Source organism: Ranitomeya imitator, chromosome 10 (genome assembly GCF_032444005.1).
Source record: "Ranitomeya imitator isolate aRanImi1 chromosome 10, aRanImi1.pri, whole genome shotgun sequence".
NCBI classification, from domain to species: domain Eukaryota; kingdom Metazoa; phylum Chordata; class Amphibia; order Anura; family Dendrobatidae; genus Ranitomeya; species Ranitomeya imitator.
This window is the reverse complement of record NC_091291.1, coordinates 28,158,982-28,181,654: the sequence shown is the minus strand read 5'-3', so window position 1 is coordinate 28,181,654 and position 22,673 is coordinate 28,158,982. Positions and strand designations below refer to the sequence as shown.

The following is a 22,673-nucleotide window of genomic DNA, read 5'->3' as shown; positions in this document are numbered from 1 at the left end:
AGCCTATTGTGAGGGGATCTGTAGAAAAATGGCAGTGCTCGAGCGTTTGTTTATAAGAACCAGATTAATTGAAAAAAAAACTTGATAAAATGTTTAAAATATATGTATTTTTTTCTGAAATTCATTCTCTTTACTTCAATGAATGTGGTTTTAAACAATGAACTATTGCTGTTTTTTTTTCTCCTTTTCTCCCTGTATTTGGAAGGTTCCTCATTCTTTACCTTTCATCAAGCCCTTTGAGGCATGAAAGATGATTTATAAGACGCCATGAGCTTTCTCTCTCTCTCTCTCGGGCTTCGGTGTTTAGAGATGTTTTGCATCACAAACTCTTTGTTATTTGTCATATGAAGGGAACGACGTGCGCTCTTCTAAGACCCCTCACTTCAAGGTGGCGTACAGTCTTCTTAATGTCACTTCGGGCTTGAACCAAAAAGTGCCTACGCTATAACGATATGCAAATCGTATGCAAATCAGCATCTCCCAACCCAAATATTTGTATTTCTGGACAGACACATAAGACTTTGCTTGTTGTTTTTGTTTTTTTTTTATTTGCCTTCACGTCATCCCCCCCCATCACCTACATCTATATGGTACGGTGACTACACAGATGTTCAGCCGGGCAGCTTTGACTTTAAGAGTTTAGGTCGTCCATAAATTACCTGCCGTAATTGATGTGCAAATTAATTTGTTTGCTCTCGGAATATTTTCATCTCATTACTTCTGGAAATCACCCAATGAATCGCAGGAAGGGATGTGTGGGGGGTTTTAGAGCGTGCCAATCAACTCTTCTTAATCTTTCGAAATTGGAAAGCTGCTAAATTATTTGCAAACACTAAACTCTCTTGTCTTGACGATTATTTCTGATTTTCTCTCAATTCCAAATATAACATTACCCAAAGTGAGAGTGACCCCCTGAGCTGTTCATCCTGAGCTTCTCGTTAGTATTACCTACCGGATCCCTGGTTCTCCTTCCTAATGCTGCCACTTATCCTTGTTGATCTCCTAGTTTTCTCTTCCAGAGGTGACATAATTTCTCCCTTGTACTCATGTCCATGGCACAGATTGGTTGTAACTTTCGGCCTAAAATATCTACTAACTTTCTTTTAATGGCTTGACCGGTGCTGCTAATTACTGGCTGCTCATTGGCTGCAGCAATCACATTAATGGCTGCTCATTGGCTGCAGCAATCACATGACACTTCCTGCCAAAAGAGAAAGACTAGAGACCGGCAGGGGACACTGACAGCTCTTTGGAGGTGCGGCTGGGGTCTGGTATGTCAGTATGTTTGTTTTTATTTTAGGACCATCATTATTAAAGTATTAAAAATTAATGGACATCCCCTTTAATAAAATACCAGAGCCGCAGTTTATACTGAGACAAGGGGAAATACAATAGGGAAGAGCAGACGTAAGGTCTTGTTCTGGCAGGAGACCCATGGACACGCTTTAGACTTGGACTTGGTAACTTTGGGATTTTTTGCTCTCGCCCTGCCCTTGTACATTTGTGGATGGGGTTTATGTACAATGTACCCCTTTTTTGGCAAAAGTAGGAGAGTTTGCATAAATGTATTTTTTTTTTTTCAATCTCTTGAATGTCATATGGATCCCAGAACTTTATGCTTTCATCTGTAGGAGGGCCTCACTCTCTACTTCAGGCACTGGTTCATGGACAAGAAAGACTCAGATCGTTTAGGACTAGAGAGACCCAATTATAAATAGAAAAAACGCATCCAAAATCACTGACTCCAGTGGGAGCGCCTAAGTGTCTTACTGTATGTGCATAGGGGTCAAGGAGAGAAGGATTGGGCATGTTGAATTTTAAAAGGAATCTGTCAGTAGGTTTTTGCCATGTAATCTGACACCACCATGATGAAGGGGTTGAGACCCTATTACCAGCGATGTGTCACTTACTTACTGTTTCAATACAATCAGTGTTTTATCATCAGGAGATTATTATAGCTACAGGACTAGGTGTCTAGTGCCTCCTTGTCCAACCACGCCCCCAACACTGATACAGTGTATGCAGAAAGCAGCCAATCAGTAGTGTGGGCGGGGTTATGCACAGCTCATCATTCCGAGCTCCACTAGATCTGCAGCAGAGAAAACTGTGAATGTATCAAAATGACAGCGTTTAGACCAGCAAGTGACACACCACTGGTATCAGAGTCACTGCGCCAACATTATTCTGATTTCAGATTGCATAGTAAAAACCTGCCGACAGATTCCCTTTAAGGACGGATCCTTTGGTTCTCATGGGAAATAAGTTGCCACCAGAGTTATTAGGCAGCATGTTATCCCCCCTTGGAACTTGCATGATGTTCAGACCATGAAACTATAAAACTATTTCTACTTTGTCATCCTACACTAAAATTCCCAGAAGAGCAAGACATTTTCCTCTATATTTAAAATATTACTTATCGTTATTAGAAACAGTCGGTAAGTTTGTGGTCAGACATATCACCCAAGGCTAAGTTTACTTGCATTTAGGAGCATCTCTATTCATCATGGAAAGTTCCATCAACAGTCCATTAGGCCGGTGTAAACAGTTAGGTCCAGAAATCTTTGGACAGTGATGTAATCTTTGTGATTTCAGCTCTGCAGGCCACTATTTTGGATTTATAAGGAAACTACTGAGATACGATTGAAGTGGAGACTTTCAGGTTTAACCAAAGGGGTTGAACAAAAGTATCCTGTGAAACGTTTAGGAATTGTAACCATTTTTTCTTCAATGCCTCCTCATTTCAGGCGCTCAAAAGTAATTGGACAAAGTAACTTAACCATAAATACAATGTTTATTCTGAATGCTTTGTATAGAATCCTTTATAGACAATGACCGCCTGAAGTCAGGAAGCCATGGACGTCACTAAACGTTGGGTTTCCTCCTTTTTGAGGCTTTGCCGGGATTTACGGCATTGACTTTAGTTGTTGATTGTTTCTTGGTCTTTCTGCCTTAAGGTTTGCCTTAAGCATGTGAAATGCCGCTCGATGGGGTTGAGATCTGGTAATTGACTCAACAATTGCAGAGTGTTCCACTTCTTCGTCTTAAAACACTCCTGGGTTGCTTTCACGGTGTCATTAGGGTCATTGTCCGTCTGTACCGTCAAGCAATGTCCAAGCAGCCTTGCTGCATTTGGTTGAATCTGAGCAGAAAGTATCGCCCTGTGCACACACAAGATTCATCCGGCTGCTTCTGTCTTGAGGCACATCATCAATAAACACTAGTAGTGACCTAGTGCCATTGGAAGCCATGCATGCCCGCACCACCACACCACCTCCAACATGTGTTACAGACTATGTGCTGTGCTTTGGATCATGAGGCATTCCTAGCTTTCTCCATACTTTCTTCTTGCCATCATTCCGGTTCAGTTTGATCTTAGATTCATCTGTCCACGTACTTCTTTTCCAAAACTGGTAGACTTCTTTAGATTTTTTTTGTGGTAAAGTCTAATCTAGCTGATTAATGGTTGGCACCTTGTGATGAACCATCTATATTTGCTCTTCTCTTTATGGTAGACTTACAGTGACGAGCAAAAGCGTAACAATGTTCTGAACTTTTGAATTTCAGGCTCCATATCTCACCATCCACTACGACTTTGATCGTGAGATCACCATCATTTTATAAACAATCATCTTGGCTATCTCATATATAAATTTGACTTGCACCTGTTGTGGGTTCACAGCAACAGTTTCCAAATGCATATGCCAAGCCTGGAATCAGCTCCAGACATTTTACCTGCTTAATTGATGATGGATTAATGAAGAAAATCCCATGCAGCCTGTTAAATGCTTTTGTGATAATTGTCCAATTACTTTTGGTCCCTTGAAAAAGAGACAGCTAAATATTAGAGCTGCAATTCCTAAACCCTTACTCTGGTTAGGATGTGAACACCCTCAAATTAAAACTGAGTCTGTACTTTTAGCCCACATTGATTATATAACTGTATCATGAATATGTTTTGGTAAATAGCTAAAATGCCAAAACTTTGTGTCACTGTTCAATTATTTCTGGACCTATCTGTATATCAGTAGGTGGTACTTCTAGGTTATCACACAGATTACATCTGTTTTCTGTTTCAAAACAAGAAAGATGTGTACAGTTTTCCTGCAGAGCCCCCACAGGTGAAATATGGTATTGCATAAGCTGGGTCCTCCAGAGCCAGAGTTGCTTTCTGGTTAATAGATTAGGATTCTGAATGTGATACCTCTCCCTAATTTGGCATTCTCTGTAACAGGATCTGAGTTACTTTAGTACATATTCAGTAGTTTGCAGTTTGGAAGGTGTCTGAGGGTTAAAAAAAAATCTTTAAGCTGCTTCCAGTCTTTTTCAACCGCCCTCTCAACGGGAATGCTTGTTCTGGAGGAAAACAGTAGCAAAATGCTCAGTTTCACCGCGGCTAATTAGTATGCTGCCAATTTTCTGCGATGGAAGAAAACTTTTTATCTGGGAAGCTGCCGAGGGAGCATCGCTATTGGTACACGGCGGCGTTATCGTGTTCGGGGAGTTCTGCCGTTTCGGATTATCAGCCGAAAGACAAAAGACAAGAAAAATAAACATATCTTACAATTATAAAGAAGAGATGGCGCCTTTTGGTGCGACGGCTTATTTTACCGCAGTACATGTTTTCTTAGGAAAAACATTTCATATTTTAACACTGTATTTGATGGCTTTGATTATTTTAGTTTTCTTTACATGGCTGGTGATTTCACGGACCACTACTAGAGGATTGGTACGTAAACATTGTCTTTTATTTTTTTGACCATACTTAATTTATTTTTTTTCCTGTTTTAAAATGGTCAACAATCAATGTTTCTTTTGGCTTAAGAGTCCTATGACCTACCAAGGAATGCCAGCAGCTCAACCACGATGTTCTACTTTCGTGCAGTGAGTGGACTGGGCTCAGGATCCTCCAGTTGATGTTGCTTAACCACTTAAATGCCATGGCCAATCTCTGCCAGTGGCCATTGTTATGGACTGACCTGAGTTGGAGTAGTGATATTGCAATCACTAGGGGCAGCACCGGCAGGTTACATAGTCAGGAATAGCCAGAAGTCAGTACACAGGAGCAGCAGTATAGTTGGGAGGATAACCAGGTTGCGTAGTCAGGAATAGCCAGAAGTTGGTACACAGGAGCAGCAGTATAGTTGGGACTGGAGGATAAGCAGGTGTCATAGTCAGGAATAGCCAGAAGTCAGTACAGAAGTAGCAGTGTAATTGGGAGTATAAGCAGTTATCGTAGTCAGGTGCAGCCAGAAGTCGGTACACAGGAGCAGCAGTATAGTTGGGAGGATAAGCAGGTATCATAGTCAGGAATAGCCAGAAGTCGGTACACAGGAGCAGCAGTATAGTTGGGAGGATAAGCAGGTTGCGTAGTCAGGAATAGCCAAAAGTCAGTACACAGGAACAGCAGTATAGTTAAAGGATCAACAAGTTGTGTAGTCAGGAATAGTCAGAGGTCGGTAAACAGGAGCAGCACTATAGTTGGGAGGATAGACTGGTATCGTAGTCAGGAATAGCCAGAGGTTGGTACACCAGAGCAGCAGTATAGTTGGGAGAATAAGCAGGTATCGAAGTCAGGAATAGCCAGAGGTCGGTACACAGTAGCAGCAGTATAATCTTGAGGATAAGCAGCAGGTGGAATGAAGCTTGAATAAAGGCTGGGAGCTCAATAATCTCTCAAAGAAGGAAGTGCACTGCCAGGTTTAAGTAGGGTGTTCAGTCAGGAGATCACAGGGTTGAGCCAATCAGGAACTCAGGGTGCAGACAATCAGGAACTCAGGGTGGAGAAAATCAGGAACAACACAGGTACTAGTATCTGGGTTAGCAAGGAACTGTCCATCGAGCTGACTAGCTCAGAGTGAAGAACTGCCCCCTGGTGCACAAGAGCTGCTGGGTTCGAGTCCTGACAGGCATTTAAATGGTGTGTTCCAGGGAAGGGGTCTTCTCCAGTGTTTATTATCCCTTCTTTCATGACACATTTACTGGGTGCTGATGGATTGTCCCTGCAGAGCCCCCATAACCACCATCTTTGTGCTTCTTTGAAGCCTAAGTTGTGGCTCGGCTTCGTAGGAGACCTTTATGAATATCTCCATTGCGGAGATATTCATATTTATTTTTTTTGGAGCACAATATGTGAAATCTCTGCTTTGCTGTCTAGTTGGTCTTTTCGCGATACATGTACTTTAACCCCTCTCTCCCAGATGCTGCCAATCACAGCACAACACCTGATTGAGCAGTCTTAGATTGGCAGCATGTGTGAGGGAAGGATGAAAGCATAGTCAGAGAAGACTAGGAGGAAACGCCCAGTTGCACTACAAGCAGAGATGTCACATACTGCCCTCCAGGAGAAACAAATGTGAATATCTCTGCAATGGAGCGACGCAGCACAAAACGAAAAAGAGTGGCAGGATCCGTAGAGTTCAGGGATTTCTTTTTCAATGTAACTAATTCAATTATTTTGACAGGTCCTCTTTAAGGGTGACAAAGTTCTAGATGTGTAAGAATAAAATTGACCTCACTTCCACTTCCTATTACTTTTGATTTCAGTTTAATGCAATTATTTAATAAATATGTGGATTTTCATCGTAGTATTGTTGCTATTTTTTGGATAGCACCTCAAGAGTCAGCAATCCTCGGTTAGCATCTGAGACGCCTTTTGGGACATGGTGAGGATAGAACTTTCATTTTGGTTTCAATTACCATATTTTGCAGTAAAGTGGCCAACATGACACTTACTTCTGCTGCGACGTTCCCTACGGTAGTAACTAGTTAATTGTTTGCGTTTACTTGGCATTCTTACAGCTAGATGCCTCCTTAAATATGCGATTTTCATTATCATCAACACCACCTCCTCCACCATTCATAAAGCAAAGTTGATAAGCGATTTCATTAGAAGAATATTGGCTGGGACGATACCCTCCTGAGTATCCTGACTCAGTATTCGATGAATTTTGTGGGATTGTGCTGCTTTTCATGTGCGGAGGCCTTGTTGTGTCTAGCGAGACTAGTCTGTTCTGCGGTTTTTATTTCACATCACAAATGGATTTGTAGCGCCACAGATCGCTGGCTCCGACAAGCCATACATATTTATCAGGTTGGAATTGGGACATGGCTGAACGCAGACAGGAACACTGGCTACAGACGGGGAGAACAAAAAAAAAAAAACATTTAATGTACGTTCCTCTGCAAACCAGTGAATTTTTTTGTGCCAAGAAAAGACTAGCTGGTTTACTAAACTGGCACAAATGAACAACGCAATCACCCAGAATAACGACTGATGCCATATCTGTGATACATATATTTTACTATTATTTTACTGGTTATCAGATCATCTTGTATTCTGAAGACTGGTCCCAGTCTGATAACCATTCAATAAGTCCGGACCTTTTGTTTTACTGATTGACCACCATGTAGGTCAGTGATTGGCACTGAGGGCATAATTAATGGCAACTAAGTATGTAGAGGAAAGAAAATAAAAATAGAAAATACTGCATAGTGTTAGTCTTTACCACAGTACTCGGTGGCGGACACTTTTTTAACCCCTTACCGGCATCGGACGTACTATACCGTCCGATGCCGGCTCCCCTGCTTTGATGCAGGGCTCCACGGTGAGCCCGCACCAAAGCCGGGACATGTCAGCTGTTTTGAACAGCTGACATGTGCCCGTAATAGGCGCGGGCAGAATCGCGATCTGCCCGCACCTATTAACTAGTTAAATGCCGCTGTCAAACGCAGACAGCGGCATTTAACTACCGCTTCCGGCCGGGCGGCCGGAAATGACGTCATCGCCGACCCCCGTCACATGTCCGGGGGTCGGCGATGCGTCTCCATTGTAGCCATAGAGGTCCTTGAGACCTCTATGGTTACTGATTGCCCGTCGCTGTGAGCGCCACCCTGTGGTCGGCGCTCACAGCACACGTGCAATTCTGCTACATAGCAGCGATCAGCAGATCGCTGCTATGTAGCAGAGCCGATCGTGCTGTGCCTGCTTCTAGCCTCCCATGGAGGCTATTGAAGCACGGCAAAAGTAAAAAAAAAAAGTTTAAAAAAATGTGAAAAAAATAAAAAAAACATAAAAGTTTAAATCACCCCCCTTTCGCCCCAATCAAAATAAATCAATAAAAAAAAAATCAAATCTACGCATATTTGGTATCGCCGCGCTCAGAATTGCCCGATCTATCAAATAAAAAAAAGTATTAACCTGATCGCTAAACAGCGTAGCGGGAAAAAAACTCGAAACGCCAGAATTACGTTTTTTTGGTCGCCGCGACATTGCATTAAAATGCAATAACGGGCGATCAAAAGAACGTATCTGCACCGAAATGCTATCATTAAAAACGTCATCTCGGCACGCAAAAAATAAGCTCTCAACCGACCCCAGATCACGAAAAATGGAGACGTTACGAGTATCGGAAAATGGCGCAATTTTTTTTTTTTTTTTAGCAAAGTTTGGAATTTTTTTTCACCACTTAGATAAAAAATAACCTAGTCATGTTTGGTGTCTATGAACTCGTAATGACCTGGAGAATCATAATGGCCGGTCAGTTTTAGCATTTAGTGAACCTAGCAAAAAAGCCAAACAAAAAACCAATGTGGGATTGCACTTTTTTTGCAATTTCACCGCACTTGGAATTTTTTTCCCGTTTTCTAGTACACGACATGCTAAAACCAATGATGTCGTTCAAAAGTACAACTCGTCCCGCAAAAAATAAGCCCTCACATGGCCAAATTGACGGAAAAATAAAAAAGTTATGGCTCTGGGAAGGAGGGGAGCGAAAAACGAACACGGAAAAACGAAAAATCCCCTGGTCATGAAGGGGTTAAATCCCTTATCTTCAACACCATGAGAAAAGGGCATCATCCATGCCAAGGGGCATGTCCTTTTCCTTCTCTGCTAGCATTGTGATCCCTTGGTTGTTTAGGAGATCCAAGCAATGTCACATTATTCATTGGAAACGGTAAAATAAACATCGGCACTCACGTATATTGAAGTCCTTTATCCATGATTTATTCCATCAGAACATCAAAAAACATCATAAGTGATGCGTTTGGGCTCTTTTTGAACAAGGCTCAGAGCGGAAACACGTCACTTTCGTTGTTTTCTGATGATCTAACAGAAGAAATCTTAGAAAACTACTTTAATGTACGTGAGTGCCGATTTTTCTATCATTTATTACAAAGTGGGATGTCATCCCCTGATAAGAGCACCACAGCCTTATGGTACGGACTAATCATTGAAAAACAGATTGTGTTAACGTAAGTTGGATGCCCTCTACATGGCCCTTACATGATGGGCTATGTGCATGTTATAAATGCTATATATATGCTTCAGTAGGGGGTTTAATATAAGATGCCTGGGGTCTTCATTTTCTTACTTTAAATTGGTACTTACATAATTTATTCTTTTCTTACCTCTCACTTTCAACTTTATTTTCCATGAGAATATTGTTAAGCCTCATTGTTAGATCCCTTTTGCGCCATTTTTTGACTCATGATAATCGTTATGCTGTATATTTTTCCAGATTTAAATGGCCATTTCACACACATTTGGGCCAGGATTTTCAATATACAGTAGATATGGACACGAACATTAGAATAAATATTTGGAACCTGCTGATTTTTAAAGGATCAGCCAGTGGGGAAAAAGTGAAGGCCTCCAAACACATTAGATTAATGTTAACCGAATCTGATTATATCTGCAACAATCTTATGTAAATGAGGGCCCCTAACTGTCGTCCGACAAATGATGTAGGGTTAGCCGGGTGCTCCTGTGAATGGGAGAGTTGTGGAAGATAGTCATCGTTGTTGGCCGAACATTCGGCCAAATTATCGTTCAGTGGACACCTATCTAAAGTGTAAAGGGTGCATTAGAGTTCCCTCATGCCTGACATTAGTAGAAAGAAAGATTCAATTTGTTGGATTTCAGCACGCTCAATCCATTGTTGCTTAAATAGATAAAGTGTCTGTTAGTAGTTTATTCTCCTTCCCCAGCTGAAATGTATCACTCATTCCAATTGTCCATATTTATGTCTAGTCAGGACTCAGAAGGGACATCTGTTGGGTTTGGCCATCAATAATCTATGGTGTGTGACTAACGTATCATGCATTTGTCTCATCTTACCAGTGTCCTGGGTGAATGGCTGTTGACCTTGGTTTGATCATAAATGCGCCCCCCTTGAAAGGCCATCAGTGACAAACTAAAGCCTCTTATATTGTTTAGGTGGCTGTTGGCCGAACAATGGTTTTACCAATTGTTCAGCCTTCAGCCATCTCTCCTGACTTCCGTATCATGTGTTCTCTTTGAACAAGCCGTTGTCAGCATTCTCAGGTGGGTAGCTTATCTCTTGAGGAACAAAAATATCGGCAGTCAAAAAATCAGACATTCTGGATCCTTCTAAACATGAAAAGAAAGCAGATGACAGCACTTCACTACAAGGACGCACGTTCCCAGTCCAAGGAACCCACTTGTAAAATTCAGCAATCCAGAAGAAAAGAAGAACAACATCCAATCCAGGTGAAAAAAAGTGTAAAAACTTAATTCCGCCATTCCACGTATCATTGCGGAATAAAGTTTTTTCACCTGGATTAAACCCTGTTCCTCTTTTCTTCTGGAATGCTGGATCCTTCTGTCCTTTAGCTTCAGCTATTCAATAACAGTCAATAAGCTCCTATACAGATTAGACTGTTGGCTGATCCCGTCAAGTCGACAAGTCCTACATAATTTCAAAGTTGTCATTCACCAACTGCTCTCAATTCTTCCATAATCCCTGAGCATGCAAGTGGTTTCTGTGGTGAGAAGGGAGAAGAAACCTCTGACAGCAACTTCTCAAGAACAAAAGAACAAGGTGCTGAAGTTAAACATTATCTGTTGATTGAGACTTGGGAAGAAAGTGGTCAGATTTGTTGGTAGTAGTTTCATAACCATCAGGCTCAGTTGACTTTTCTCTATTTTCTCCTTAACCTTAAAAATGGAGCTGGTCTATAATCATTGTAACGTCTTTGATCTTCTTTGTTCTCAACATAATTTAAGAGACTGTAAAGTAAAAGATGGCTGTATTATGAAGTCTAGAAAGATAGGCTTTGTGTACAAGTTACTCAAGGATGTTGATTGAGCCGTGGAAACATCTGGTGAAGTGTCTACACCTTGTGTCGTAGTTTTCTTTTAATTGGTTTTAATTGCAGAACCGTTTCAGTTCCTAATTTCCCCTCTTCTGAATATAATATTGCTGTAAAAACAGGAAACATTGAAGGTCTGTTTTGCATTTTAAGGAGAAAGCCGACTTGGGTGAAATCAACTTTTCGCTGTGTTACCTCCCGACTGCCGGTCGCCTTACTGTCACCATCATTAAAGCATCGAACCTGAAGGCAATGGATCTGACTGGCTTCTCAGGTATTGCTGTTGTTTGCAACGTTCATGTCTTGAGATAATGTGAGATTTATGTGCAAATAGGAAGTAAAACTCCATTGTCCTTCAATAGTTGGTGTGTCTGATCTTGGTGGTTTGATAGAGAAAATGCGAACGCACCAACCTAGTCAGGAAAGGTTTCTCAAAAAAACGCATATACTGCTACCGTAGCTACCAAAATCTACATTACATCCAGTTAAGTTCTCAGATATTTCTCAACCTACTTCATGAGATAAAACCAAAAAATTGAAAAGCTATATATAATAGCACATGTCAATGAAAACTGAAGATCATTGCCAAGCCTGGTTGGCTTCAAGGATGTCCCCAACTTTGGACATTTATTTCTAAACCTCCTATTAAAATTACGGTTTCTCTAGATCTTTACTGTTAGCAAAAGTAAAGAATGGACCACACCTACATCCCTCAACATATTGGTTTATAGAAACGCAGAAAGCTTATAAGGCATCATTGTTAAAAGGAACCTGTAGAATTGGGGACAATCTGGAGGCAGTTCATTAGTCAGAGGAGCTAAGCAGCTTGATAGATAATTCTTGTAGGTAAATATGTATTATAACATTTATCTAATTCAATGCTCTTTTTTATTTTTTTTCACCAATGGGTGATATTGATGATTGACAGCCTTCCGAGTGCAAGAGGCCTCATATAGCTGTTGTCCAATCAATCATTTGGCCAAAAGATCATCCGACAGCTATATCTCCCAACTCTCTGATACAGAAGAGAGCTCACTCTGCCAACCCGCCCTTTGTTCTCCATGAGAGTGCTGCTGTTAGCCTCCTCTGATAGCAGATTATCCCACCGAAAAAAAAAAATGGGTCCGCAGTTTGAAATTGGACATGCCAGACCCTTATTTTCCACGATATCATCTGTCAGGGAAGAGTTTGGAGAGAGACCCTCATGCACATTAACCTGTTGGCTAAGCCTGATAATGGTGGGTTCAGCCAACATTAGCCTAATGTTTATAGGGGACTTAAGTGTGCACACAAAGCTTAGCTGTCAATCACTGATTAGGAAGGCCTACTGGACTGGACCTACACTCAGAACAATATAGGACAAACAGAGATGAAACTTGAAGCTATTGGAAGCAAAATCCACAACCTACAATGTTCCATTTACATTACTCTTGTCCTCTTATGTGTCAAAGTAGCACCCTTTGCAGTTATACCATTGGAGCCAGTTTTAACTTAAAGGTTTCTTCAGGACTTTTTTATTTTATTTTTTTTACCATGGGCCTAAAAACTAACAAGCAGGTAGTTGCTATATGCCTACATTGTGTGCCTGGTGCCAGTCACCGACCACTCCTGCCGGCGATTCAGCAGTTTTTGCTGATGTCCCATCGACAGAGCAGCTCCTTCTCTTCCATTCTGCTCTGCTGAGAGGGCATGAGCATCCCAGAAGAATGGCTGCTCTGTTGATATTCAGCAGCTGATTCACCAGTAGAATTAGTCAATGTGAAGGTGCCGGATAGAACAGGCAGGTAGCTTGCAACTTCCTGCTTGTTAGCAGATAGAACAGCTAGGTAGTTAGCAACTTCCTGCTTGTTAGCAGATACAACAGCCAGGTGGCTAGCGACTTCCTGCTTTTAGCAGATACAACAGGCAGGTAGCTAGCAACTTCCTGCTTGTTAGCAGATACAACAGCTTGGTAGCTAGCAACTTCCTGCTTGTTAGCAGATACAACAGCAAGGTAGCTAGCAACTTCTTGCTTGTTAGCAGATTCAACAGCTTGGTAGCTAGCAACTTCCTGCTTGTTAGCAGATTCAACAGCTTGGTAGCTAGCAACTTCCTACTTGTTAGCAGATAGAACAGCTTGGTAGCTAGCAACTTCCTGCTTGTTAGCAGATACAACATCCAGGTAGCTAGCAACTTCCTGCTTATTAGCAGATAGAACAGCTTGGTAGCTAGCAACTTCCTGTTTGTTAGCAGATAGAACAGCCAGGTAGCTAGCAACTTCCTGCTTGTTAGCAGATACAACAGCCAGGTGGCTAGCGACTTCCTGCTTTTAGCAGATACAACAGGCAGGTAGCTAGCAACTTCCTGCTTGTTAGCAGATACAACAGCTTGGTAGCTAGCAACTTCCTGCTTGTTAGCAGATACAACATCCAGGTAGCTAGCAACTTCCTGCTTGTTAGCAGATTCAACAGCTTGGTAGCTAGCAACTTCCTACTTGTTAGCAGATAGAACAGCTTGGTAGCTAGCAACTTCCTGCTTGTTAGCAGATACAACATCCAGGTAGCTAGCAACTTCCTGCTTATTAGCAGATAGAACAGCTTGGTAGCCAGCAACTTCCTGTTTGTTAGCAGATAGAACAGCCAGGTAGCTAGCAACTTCCTGCTTGTTAGCAGATACAACAGCCAGGTGGCTAGCGACTTCCTGCTTTTAGCAGATACAACAGGCAGGTAGCTAGCAACTTCCTGCTTGTTAGCAGATACAACAGCTTGGTAGCTAGCAACTTCTTGCTTGTTAGCAGATTCAACAGCTTGGTAGCTAGCAACTTCCTGCTTGTTAGCAGATTCAACAGCTTGGTAGCTAGCAACTTCCTACTTGTTAGCAGATAGAACAGCTTGGTAGCTAGCAACTTCCTGCTTGTTAGCAGATACAACATCCAGGTAGCTAGCAACTTCCTGCTTATTAGCAGATAGAACAGCTTGATAGCTAGCAACTTCCTGTTTGTTAGCAGATAGAACAGCCAGGTAGCTAGCAACTTCCTGCTTGTTAGCAGATACAACAGCCAGGTGGCTAGCGACTTCCTGCTTTTAGCAGATACAACAGGCAGGTAGCTAGCAACTTCCTGCTTGTTAGCAGATACAACAGCTTGGTAGCTAGCAACTTCCTGCTTGTTAGCAGATACAACATCCAGGTAGCTAGCAACTTCCTGCTTATTAGCGGATAGAACAGCTTGGTAGCTAGCAACTTCCTGCTTATTAGCAGATTCAACAGCTTGGTAGCCAGCAACTTCCTGCTTATTAGCAGATAGAACAGCTTGGTAGCTAGCAACTTCCTGCTTGTTAGCAGATAGAACAGCTTGGTAGCTAGCAACTTCCTGTTTGTTAGCAGATAGAACAGCCAGGTAGCTAGCAACTTCCTGCTTGTTAGCAGATACAACAGCCAGGTAGCTAACAACTTCCTGCTTATTAGCAGATAGAACAGCTTGGTAGCTAGCAACTTCCTGCTTGTTAACGGATAGAACAGCCTGTTAATTAGCAATTTCCTGCCTGTTAGTTTTTAGGCCCATAGTGAAAAAAAAAAGAAAATATTATTCTGGAGAAACCCTTCAAACCAAAAAGGACCTATGAATACACAGTAAAGATTTAAAAAAGTATTGTAATACTAAGTAGATACTATTCTAGATGTTTATTGATGTCTTTATATCAAGTGGAATTTGCATTATGGTTACGTAAGAGAATGAATCTTGCTGAAGGATTGAGATTATTTTTACAAACTTGCACTAAATATTTCATGGCCTAAACAATGAGCACTTGGATGGCTTTAGAGGAAGTAGGAAGAACATTTCTTAACTATCTCCTAGACATGAAGTTGCCTGTGATTAATAATTGATTTTCATCACTGAAGAATTGCTAGTACCAATCTTCAGTCACAACAACTTGTGTGAAGATTGAAAGTTTGCTCATATTAATAATAATCCAAATCTGCGTTCTTCATGTTCTTCATGTTCTACCGGTCTATGCCTTCCTGGAGCAATGGAATAGATTTACAGTAGTTTATGTAGGACAATATATCAGCCTTGTGATTATAATCGAAAAAGTTTTTGAAAGTGCAAAATTGGAAGTCTCCAACTTGAGCGTAGAGATAGCAGAAGATTTAGAAGTGACCTAATCAACGCAGTAGTAAAGTTAAAGGTGTGGGAGAGCATGGAAGGGAGATTTACTTCCTTGAAGGCACCTCTTGATTGTTGACTTTGACACTGGTACGTCCACTTACTCAAGAGTCTTCTCATGATGAATACGAGAAAACGTCCAATCTTCAAACGTGTTGCGACTGCAGATTGGTAGCAATATTTCAATGATGAAAATCAATTATTAATCACAGACAACGTCACGTCTTGGAGATAGTTCAGAAAGCAAGCCCCTGGTAACACTCAAGAATAGCAAGGCCGGATTTGACATCTGGCCAGTACTGAAACAAAATTCTATATAATTAAGAATAGGTTGAACTAGAATGGTAAGAAGTATGAATAAGACTACGTTCACATTAGCATTGCGTCGGGCGCAGCTGCGGCGACGCATGCGTCATGCGCCCCTATATTTAACATGGGGGCGCATGGACATGCGTTGTCTTGCGTTTTGTGACGCATGCAGAATTTTTGGCGCAAGCGTCAGGGCGCAGAGGACACAGCAAGTTGCATTTTTTTGCGTCCAAAATCAAGCCAAAAATGGACGCATGCGTCCCAAACAATGCGTTTTTGCGTTGTGCGTTGCGTCGCCGATGCAACACACAACAACGCAAATGTGAACGTAGCCTAAGCAAAGAAAGAGCTCAAGATCGGGGACATACCACATCACTGTTCACACATGGTGGAAACAGTCTTATGGCATGAGCATTTATACCTGCCAATGATACTGGGTCACTGCTAGTTGTGAACAAATCTGCCGAAATTCGAATTTGTCAGACCGGATGTGAATCAATTATGCTTTATTGTGCTCCGAGGTCTTTTAATAACTTACAACATAGGAAAACGTAGATTGAAAAAGTAACTTATATTCACTTCGGTTCCAGACCTCACCTGTCCTGCCGTCCAGTCCTTTTCCGGTCTGATTTTCTATCCAACTCTACCTTTTGGCATTTTTGATACCTCCGTGACTGGTCTATGTTTTATGATACATCTTGTGACTATGCATGACATTATGATGTGTGTTGCCTCGCAATGTCATGACATTGTGAGGTCTAGTCAGCGCCGGAGGTTCAGAACATGCTGGCAGATAGAATTGGGCTGAAGATCGGACCTCAGAAGGGCTGTACAACAGGACAGGTGAGGGCAGTGGCAAGATGAGTAGAATTTTTTAAAATTCTTTTATCCCCTTCCCAACTCTTTAAAATCCAGTTAAATGGCCAAATGAATAATGACCAAAAAATACAAAAAAGGCAACACAAAATCATCTTAAAGTAAAGTAATAGAATATTCTTCGATGGCTGAGTCAATCGCCTGACATTAACCCAGTTGAACATTCTTACTGAAAATAAACCATTAGGATAGGAACGATATAGATAGTCATAGGGTCAAGGCTTAAACTTGTGCCTTCAAAAGAAAGTCTCCTAAGGGGATTTATGAAGCAAAACTTTACAGAAGCTAAACACAATCTTGTTATATGGGCACAAACAATTCTTTTTCCGCTATTCTATACATTTTGACTGTCGCTAACTTATACATTTTGAATCAATTTGCTTATACATCTGCTGAAATGGTCAATATCCTCCTGATTCCATTTCTTTAAACTCTTACCATCAAGTAGAAATTTTCTTCATTTCATCGACCCTTTGCACAGTTCCAGTTCACAAAGCATCATAATCGTTCTTGTTTTTCCTCTTTGACTTAAAGATCCATATGTGAAAGCATCTCTCATTTGCGAAGGCCGGAGGCTGAAAAAGCGAAAAACATCTATAAAGAAGAATACGCTGAACCCGACCTATAATGAGGCGCTTGTGTTTGACATTCCTAATGAGAATATGGACCATGTGAGCCTCACCATTGCAGTTATGGATTATGATTGGTAAGGACTTGGTCTTATATTGTCGTAGTTTCACCAAACGATGACCTGAGTATTGCAGTCTGCTGACGACACATACACCTACGATGCTCTTTTTGAAAAATGATAAGTCCAAATCCCTTGTTGCCCAAGATACTTGGTTAGCGCCTGAGCATACTCAGGTAACACCGCATCTGAGCATGTTCATTCATCACTAGTGCCACGTTCATCCCCATGGGGTCCTAGGTCCCAGCAGCTCCTGCTCAACACCAGGGACTCTTTCTTTCCACCTGCACCTTTTTTACAATTTTTTAATATGTTTTCCTGTTTTGCTTTCATGTTAGTCATTGTTGGCAATGTTTGGTGTTTGCAGATGATTTTGGCCATTTCATCAATTGCGACGTTTTCGAAATTTTTTTATGCCTATGTCATCTTCTCCCCGGAGTGAATTCCTCTACATTTGAAATTTTTGTGCACCTTTTGCAACGTTTTTATGAAGCTTATTTTGCTAAAGACTTGCACAAAAAGGTTATAGACAAAAACGAGGAACATCTTTTTATTTTACACAAATTTTGTCAACCACTTGAGACATTTTGAATAGTTTGGCATGAAAAATTACAATGTACACCATAAGACAAAAACAAAAAGAAAAATTACGTAAAACATGATGAAATGGACACATTGGGATGATTCATTAAGACTGTCGTAGCGCACACTTTCGTTACGCCAGTATTGCTGGAGTACAAGGTGCTCAGTTGTGATGAGTGAACGTGCTCGGATAAGGTGTTATTTGCACATAATTGGGTGGTAACCAAGTATCTTGGGCGTGCTCGAAAAATTTGTCCTAGTCCCCGAGCCTGCATGTCTCGCGACTATTAGGGACTAGAATAATATTTCTGTTGGCGGCCTGGCACCTCCCCAACTCTCCCTACTTTGGAGTAGATGATTCAGACTGGCTTGTAAATGGTAAAAGTAGATAGATATTTGGGCAACTCTACATTGCCCAAAAATTCAACGACTTTTCCAAGCTTTTACGCTACTTTTCTGGTGTAAAAGGTTTGATGAATCGGCCCGTCACCCAATAACATCGATGCTTACTTAGAAATGTTTTGCTCTCTACTCCTACCCTTCCTATGCTTGTTACTTAGAAAAGTGACAATAGAAAGGTTTAATTATAGGTTATAACACTACTCTATGAAATGTCAGCAGCACAGTTCGTGGCTTTGATCGGGTAATTGAGATGTAATTCCTATATTTTGTTGCATTTGTACAGTATAGGTCACAATGAGGTTATTGGCATGTGTCGTGTGGGCGGTGACGCGGACATGCCAGGAAGGGAACATTGGAATGAGATGCTGGCAAATCCCAGAAAACCAATAGAACATTGGCATCAACTGGTCGAGGTAAAGACATCTGGTTTGGATGATGACTACAGTCTTCTTTGGACAGAAGTCCTTTATCGGTGCCGTCAAGGAGTCTATAAATTCATTGGTCTATAATATCATTCAAAATGATTTTAAATGTAAAAATATTCCAATCTGACAGTATGTCGCCACTATACGCAAAACAAGAAGCGTTAATGTATTTCCTATGTATTTCATTATTACTGGAATATTGTATGTATAAAAGTCTCTTGTGTACTACAAGGTTATTAAAGTGTCTTTGTCATGTCTCCTATCTGAGGCAGTATTTGATAAGAGGGGGATGCAGATCTTGGGAATATATAGGTAGATAAAATTTGCTTTGAAAATATTCCTTATTTTTATGAAAAAAAAGCTGTTTCAATGCTTGCTGGTAGGAATCATAAAGAAAGTCTGCTTTGCCCACTAATAGTAAAAGCCTGTGAGTCCTGCTGCTCTGCGCACTAATAGAGGAAGCCTGTGAGTCGCGCTGCTCTGTCCACAAGTAGAGAAAGCATGAGTCCTGCTGTTTTGTCCACTAGTAGAGAAAGCCTGTGAGTCCTTCTGCACTGCCCACTAGTAGAGAGAGAATGTGAATCCTGCTGCTCTGTCCAGTAGTAGAGAAAGCCTGTGAGTCCTGCTGCTCTGTCCAGTAGTGGAGAAAGCCTGTGAGTCCTGCTGCTCTGTTCAGTAGTAGAGAAAGCCTGTGAGTCCTGCTGCTCTGTCCAGTAGTAGAGAAAGCCTGTGAGTCCTGCTGCTCTGTTCAGTAGTAGAGAAAGCCTGTGAGTCCTGCTGCTCTGTCCAGTAGTAGAGAAAGCCTGTGAGTCCTGCTGCTCTGTCCAGTAGTAGAGAAAGCCTGTGAGTCCTGCTGCTCTGTCCAGTAGTAGAGAAAACCTGTGAGTCCTGCTGCTCTGTCCAGTAGTAGAGAAAGCCTGTGAGTCCTGCTGCTCTGTCCAGTAGTAGAGAAAGCCTGTGAGTCCTGCTGCTCTGTCCAGTAGTAGAGAAAGCCTGTGAGTCCTGCTGCTCTGTCCAGTAGTGGAGAAAGCCTGTGAGTCCTGCTGCTCTGTTCAGTAGTAGAGAAAGCCTGTGAGTCCTGCTGCTCTGTCCAGTAGTAGAGAAAGCCTGTGAGTCCTGCTGCTCTGTCCAGTAGTAGAGAAAGCCTGTGAGTCCTGCTGCTCTGTCCAGTAGTAGAGAAAGCCTGTGAGTCCTGCTGCTCTGTTCAGTAGTAGAGAAAGCCTGTGAGTCCTGCTGCTCTGTCCAGTAGTAGAAAAAGCCTGTGAGTCCTGCTGCTCTGTCCAGTAGTAGAGAAAACCTGTGAGTCCTGCTGCTCTGTCCAGTAGTAGAGAAAGCCTGTGAGTCCTGCTGCTCTGTCCAGTAGTAGAGAAAGCCTGTGAGTCCTGCTGCTCTGCCTACTAATAGGAAAATCTTGTAAGTCATGTTGCTCCAACCACTAATAGAGAAACCCTGTGAGTCCTGCTGCTGCACCAAATAGCGAAATATTCTGAGTTCTTCTGCTCTGCCTACTGATAGGGAAAGCTTGTGAGTCCTGTGGTTCCAACCACTAATGACTTTTCTCTAGGCACAACTCTATCCTGCCCTGACAGAAGCAGCACACAGCTTGCTATTTACACAGCGGTGCATTTATCCTGTTAGTGTTAGATAGTTGTGCTATGGTGACAGCGCGTAGCATTTATGGAGCTTTATGCCTTTGCACTAGGAGACAGGAGACCTGATAGATCATCTGTAAGTGAACCTGGTTTATGACGTTAAAGGATTTACTCTCTTTATTGATCTTTTCAGGAGAAAGCTTTGACCAGTTTTGTGACAAAATCTTCCCCACCTCGGGAGAAGCCAAGTATAATAGTGGACAATACACTATCTGACTAGTTAATTCCACTCTCTAGGAAGAGAGAAGCAGATCAGGAGAGCTGTAAGTATCACATGTCCATCAAATTTGCAGTTTGAGATGATGGAGAAACCAGTTGATATGATTCTGATTGTGTGAACAGTGCTGTAGGTCACGTTCTGACTGTTTTTAGCCTTGGATTTGGAAAAAGGATCCTCTCCAAAATTCACATCCCAAACCAGTTAAAAGACTTTGAAGACAAAAGATGAGAATTTCTTTGTGAAATCCACTCCAAACTTGACATTGAAGTTAAAAAAAGGCTCACAAAAAAATGGGGGGAAAAATTGGCACAGCTCAGTAAACTGTATACCCAATAGATTTGACAGAGATCACAGACAACATCTGTACAGAACCCAACAACATGATCTATGACCTTCATATGTCACCATTAGGAGAGAAGACAAAACTCAAACGCGAATTGTGGCAAGTTTCTTCCCATGGGAAATAGAATAAAATACTTTGAGGCTTCATAAGGACATTTAGGGTCGCAGAGATGAGCTCTGGAAGCTCGCATCTGAGAAAAGTTGAGGTCTTGGCTATGACCATGCCTTCATTTATAGGAAGTTTTGGCTATGACTATGCCTTTGTTTATTGGCAACCATCATCTATGTTAGTTCTCTGACCATTCTATGCTCCTTACCCACTCCCTAATTCCCTTTTATCCAAAGTTGTTGAGGTACAAGACCTACTTTCCAGAAGGTCTTATCCAGACCCAAGAGATTTGTCAACTCCTTTCGTAGTCTGGGAGATTTTCCCATTTTTTTGGGAGTCGACATAAAAGTTGCTAAGTTGCTTGCGAGAAGTCCAAATGCCTTCGATATTACCAAGTAGCTACAAACTACTGCACATGTAGAAGAACAGTTTTTTGTACTTTTTGAGATTTTATTTTATAAACCAAACCCAAATAATCTTAGTTTATTCACGTGTCTTTGGATTTTCTGTGCAGAGGACAGATATCATATTTGGAAAATGGCATTAAATTATGAACCGCATCCATCTAGGTCAGTGTTTCTCAACTCCAGTCCTCAAGACCCACCAAAAGGTCATGTTTTCAGGATTTTGTTAATATTGCACAGGTGATAATTTCATCACCTGCTCAAGCATTAATTCCATCAGGAATGCCTGAAAACATGACCTGTTGGTGGGTCTTGAAGACTGGAGTTGAGATACACTGACCTAGGCGGAAAAATTACGGTATATTACCTATACCTCCAAACTGTCCCAAATCCAGCAGGACATTCTTGAACTTGAGGTTCTGTCCTGCTGTCCCAGGAGGTCGAGAGTATGTCCTGACTTTAGCTAAACCTAGGACAGTGTGAGATGGGCTAGGTGAGGCTCATACTGTCTATGGGGGAGTCCGGGGCATAATACGGTATGTGGGGTGCTGTCTGGAAATTATTTTGTGTATTGTGGGGTCATCATACTGTACTATGGGGGCCAAGAAAGAGGTACCATACTGTGTGGGAAGACTCCTGGGCTTCACTAGCAGTATGTATCTCTGTTTCTGATCTTTTAAAGTTGGAAGACATGCATTACCTTTCAAGCGTATTCTAACTAAGGCTGACATTGACTGGTTTTCCATGTTAAAGAGTCGAAACACAGATTTGTCTTTCCACACCTTGATTATACAGCCTCTGATCTATTACTGTGATTGAATGCATTGTAAACGAGTTTCCAGCTGTGGAAATTGTCTGGTATTGTACCGTTAGAGTCAATTCATTAAAGTCTGATATAATATGCGGTGCCTTGGGAAGCCATATTACCAGCGGCAAAGATTACTGTATACGGCCTGCAGGTAAAAGCTTGAAGTCTTATTAGCGCGTAGAAAAAGCTTTGTGTCGAAATATCAAACTTCGGTAAATTGAACAAAAATTATTCATAGTGAAAAACTAATCTGTTCAGCTGTAGAAGGTTTCCGTTGTCTGGTCGTACTTTCTAAAGAGCCCACAAAGCTCTCAGTGACATTGTAGGGCAGAAATACTAAAAATGGCATGAGATGGTTGGGAGAGACTTGTAAGATTCGAGCACAAATTCTTTGGGTTTCCCATAAACTTCTGAGACAAAGAAATCTCCAATTTCTATTACTGGATTGTAAATTATACATGTCATTTATCAAGAAGAGAGAACACTTTATGTTGGTCATCAGCCCTAATGAAGGTTCCAAAGGGAAATTTGATGGCTGGATCAGAGCCATACTTTCCAAGTTTTAAGATTTCTCATCCATCAGGCTTGTTGGTTGAAGCA

At 41.6% G+C, this 22,673-nt stretch overlaps 1 protein-coding gene across 6 annotated transcripts in view; it reads left to right on the top strand.

Annotated features, from left to right (window-relative positions):
- The window catches only part of SYT3 (synaptotagmin 3), a 221,737-nt gene that overhangs the window by 178,137 nt on the left and 20,927 nt on the right, over positions 1–22,673 (top strand). For all 6 annotated transcript variants that reach the window (XM_069742650.1, XM_069742652.1, XM_069742651.1 and 3 more), the window contains 4 exons: positions 11,266–11,386; positions 16,976–17,147; positions 18,397–18,526; positions 20,324–20,453. In XM_069742650.1, the coding sequence (XP_069598751.1) occupies positions 11,266–11,386; positions 16,976–17,147; positions 18,397–18,526; positions 20,324–20,410 (510 nt within the window). In that variant the 3' untranslated portion in view covers positions 20,411–20,453. The remainder of the gene's footprint in view (positions 1–11,265; positions 11,387–16,975; positions 17,148–18,396; positions 18,527–20,323; positions 20,454–22,673) is intronic.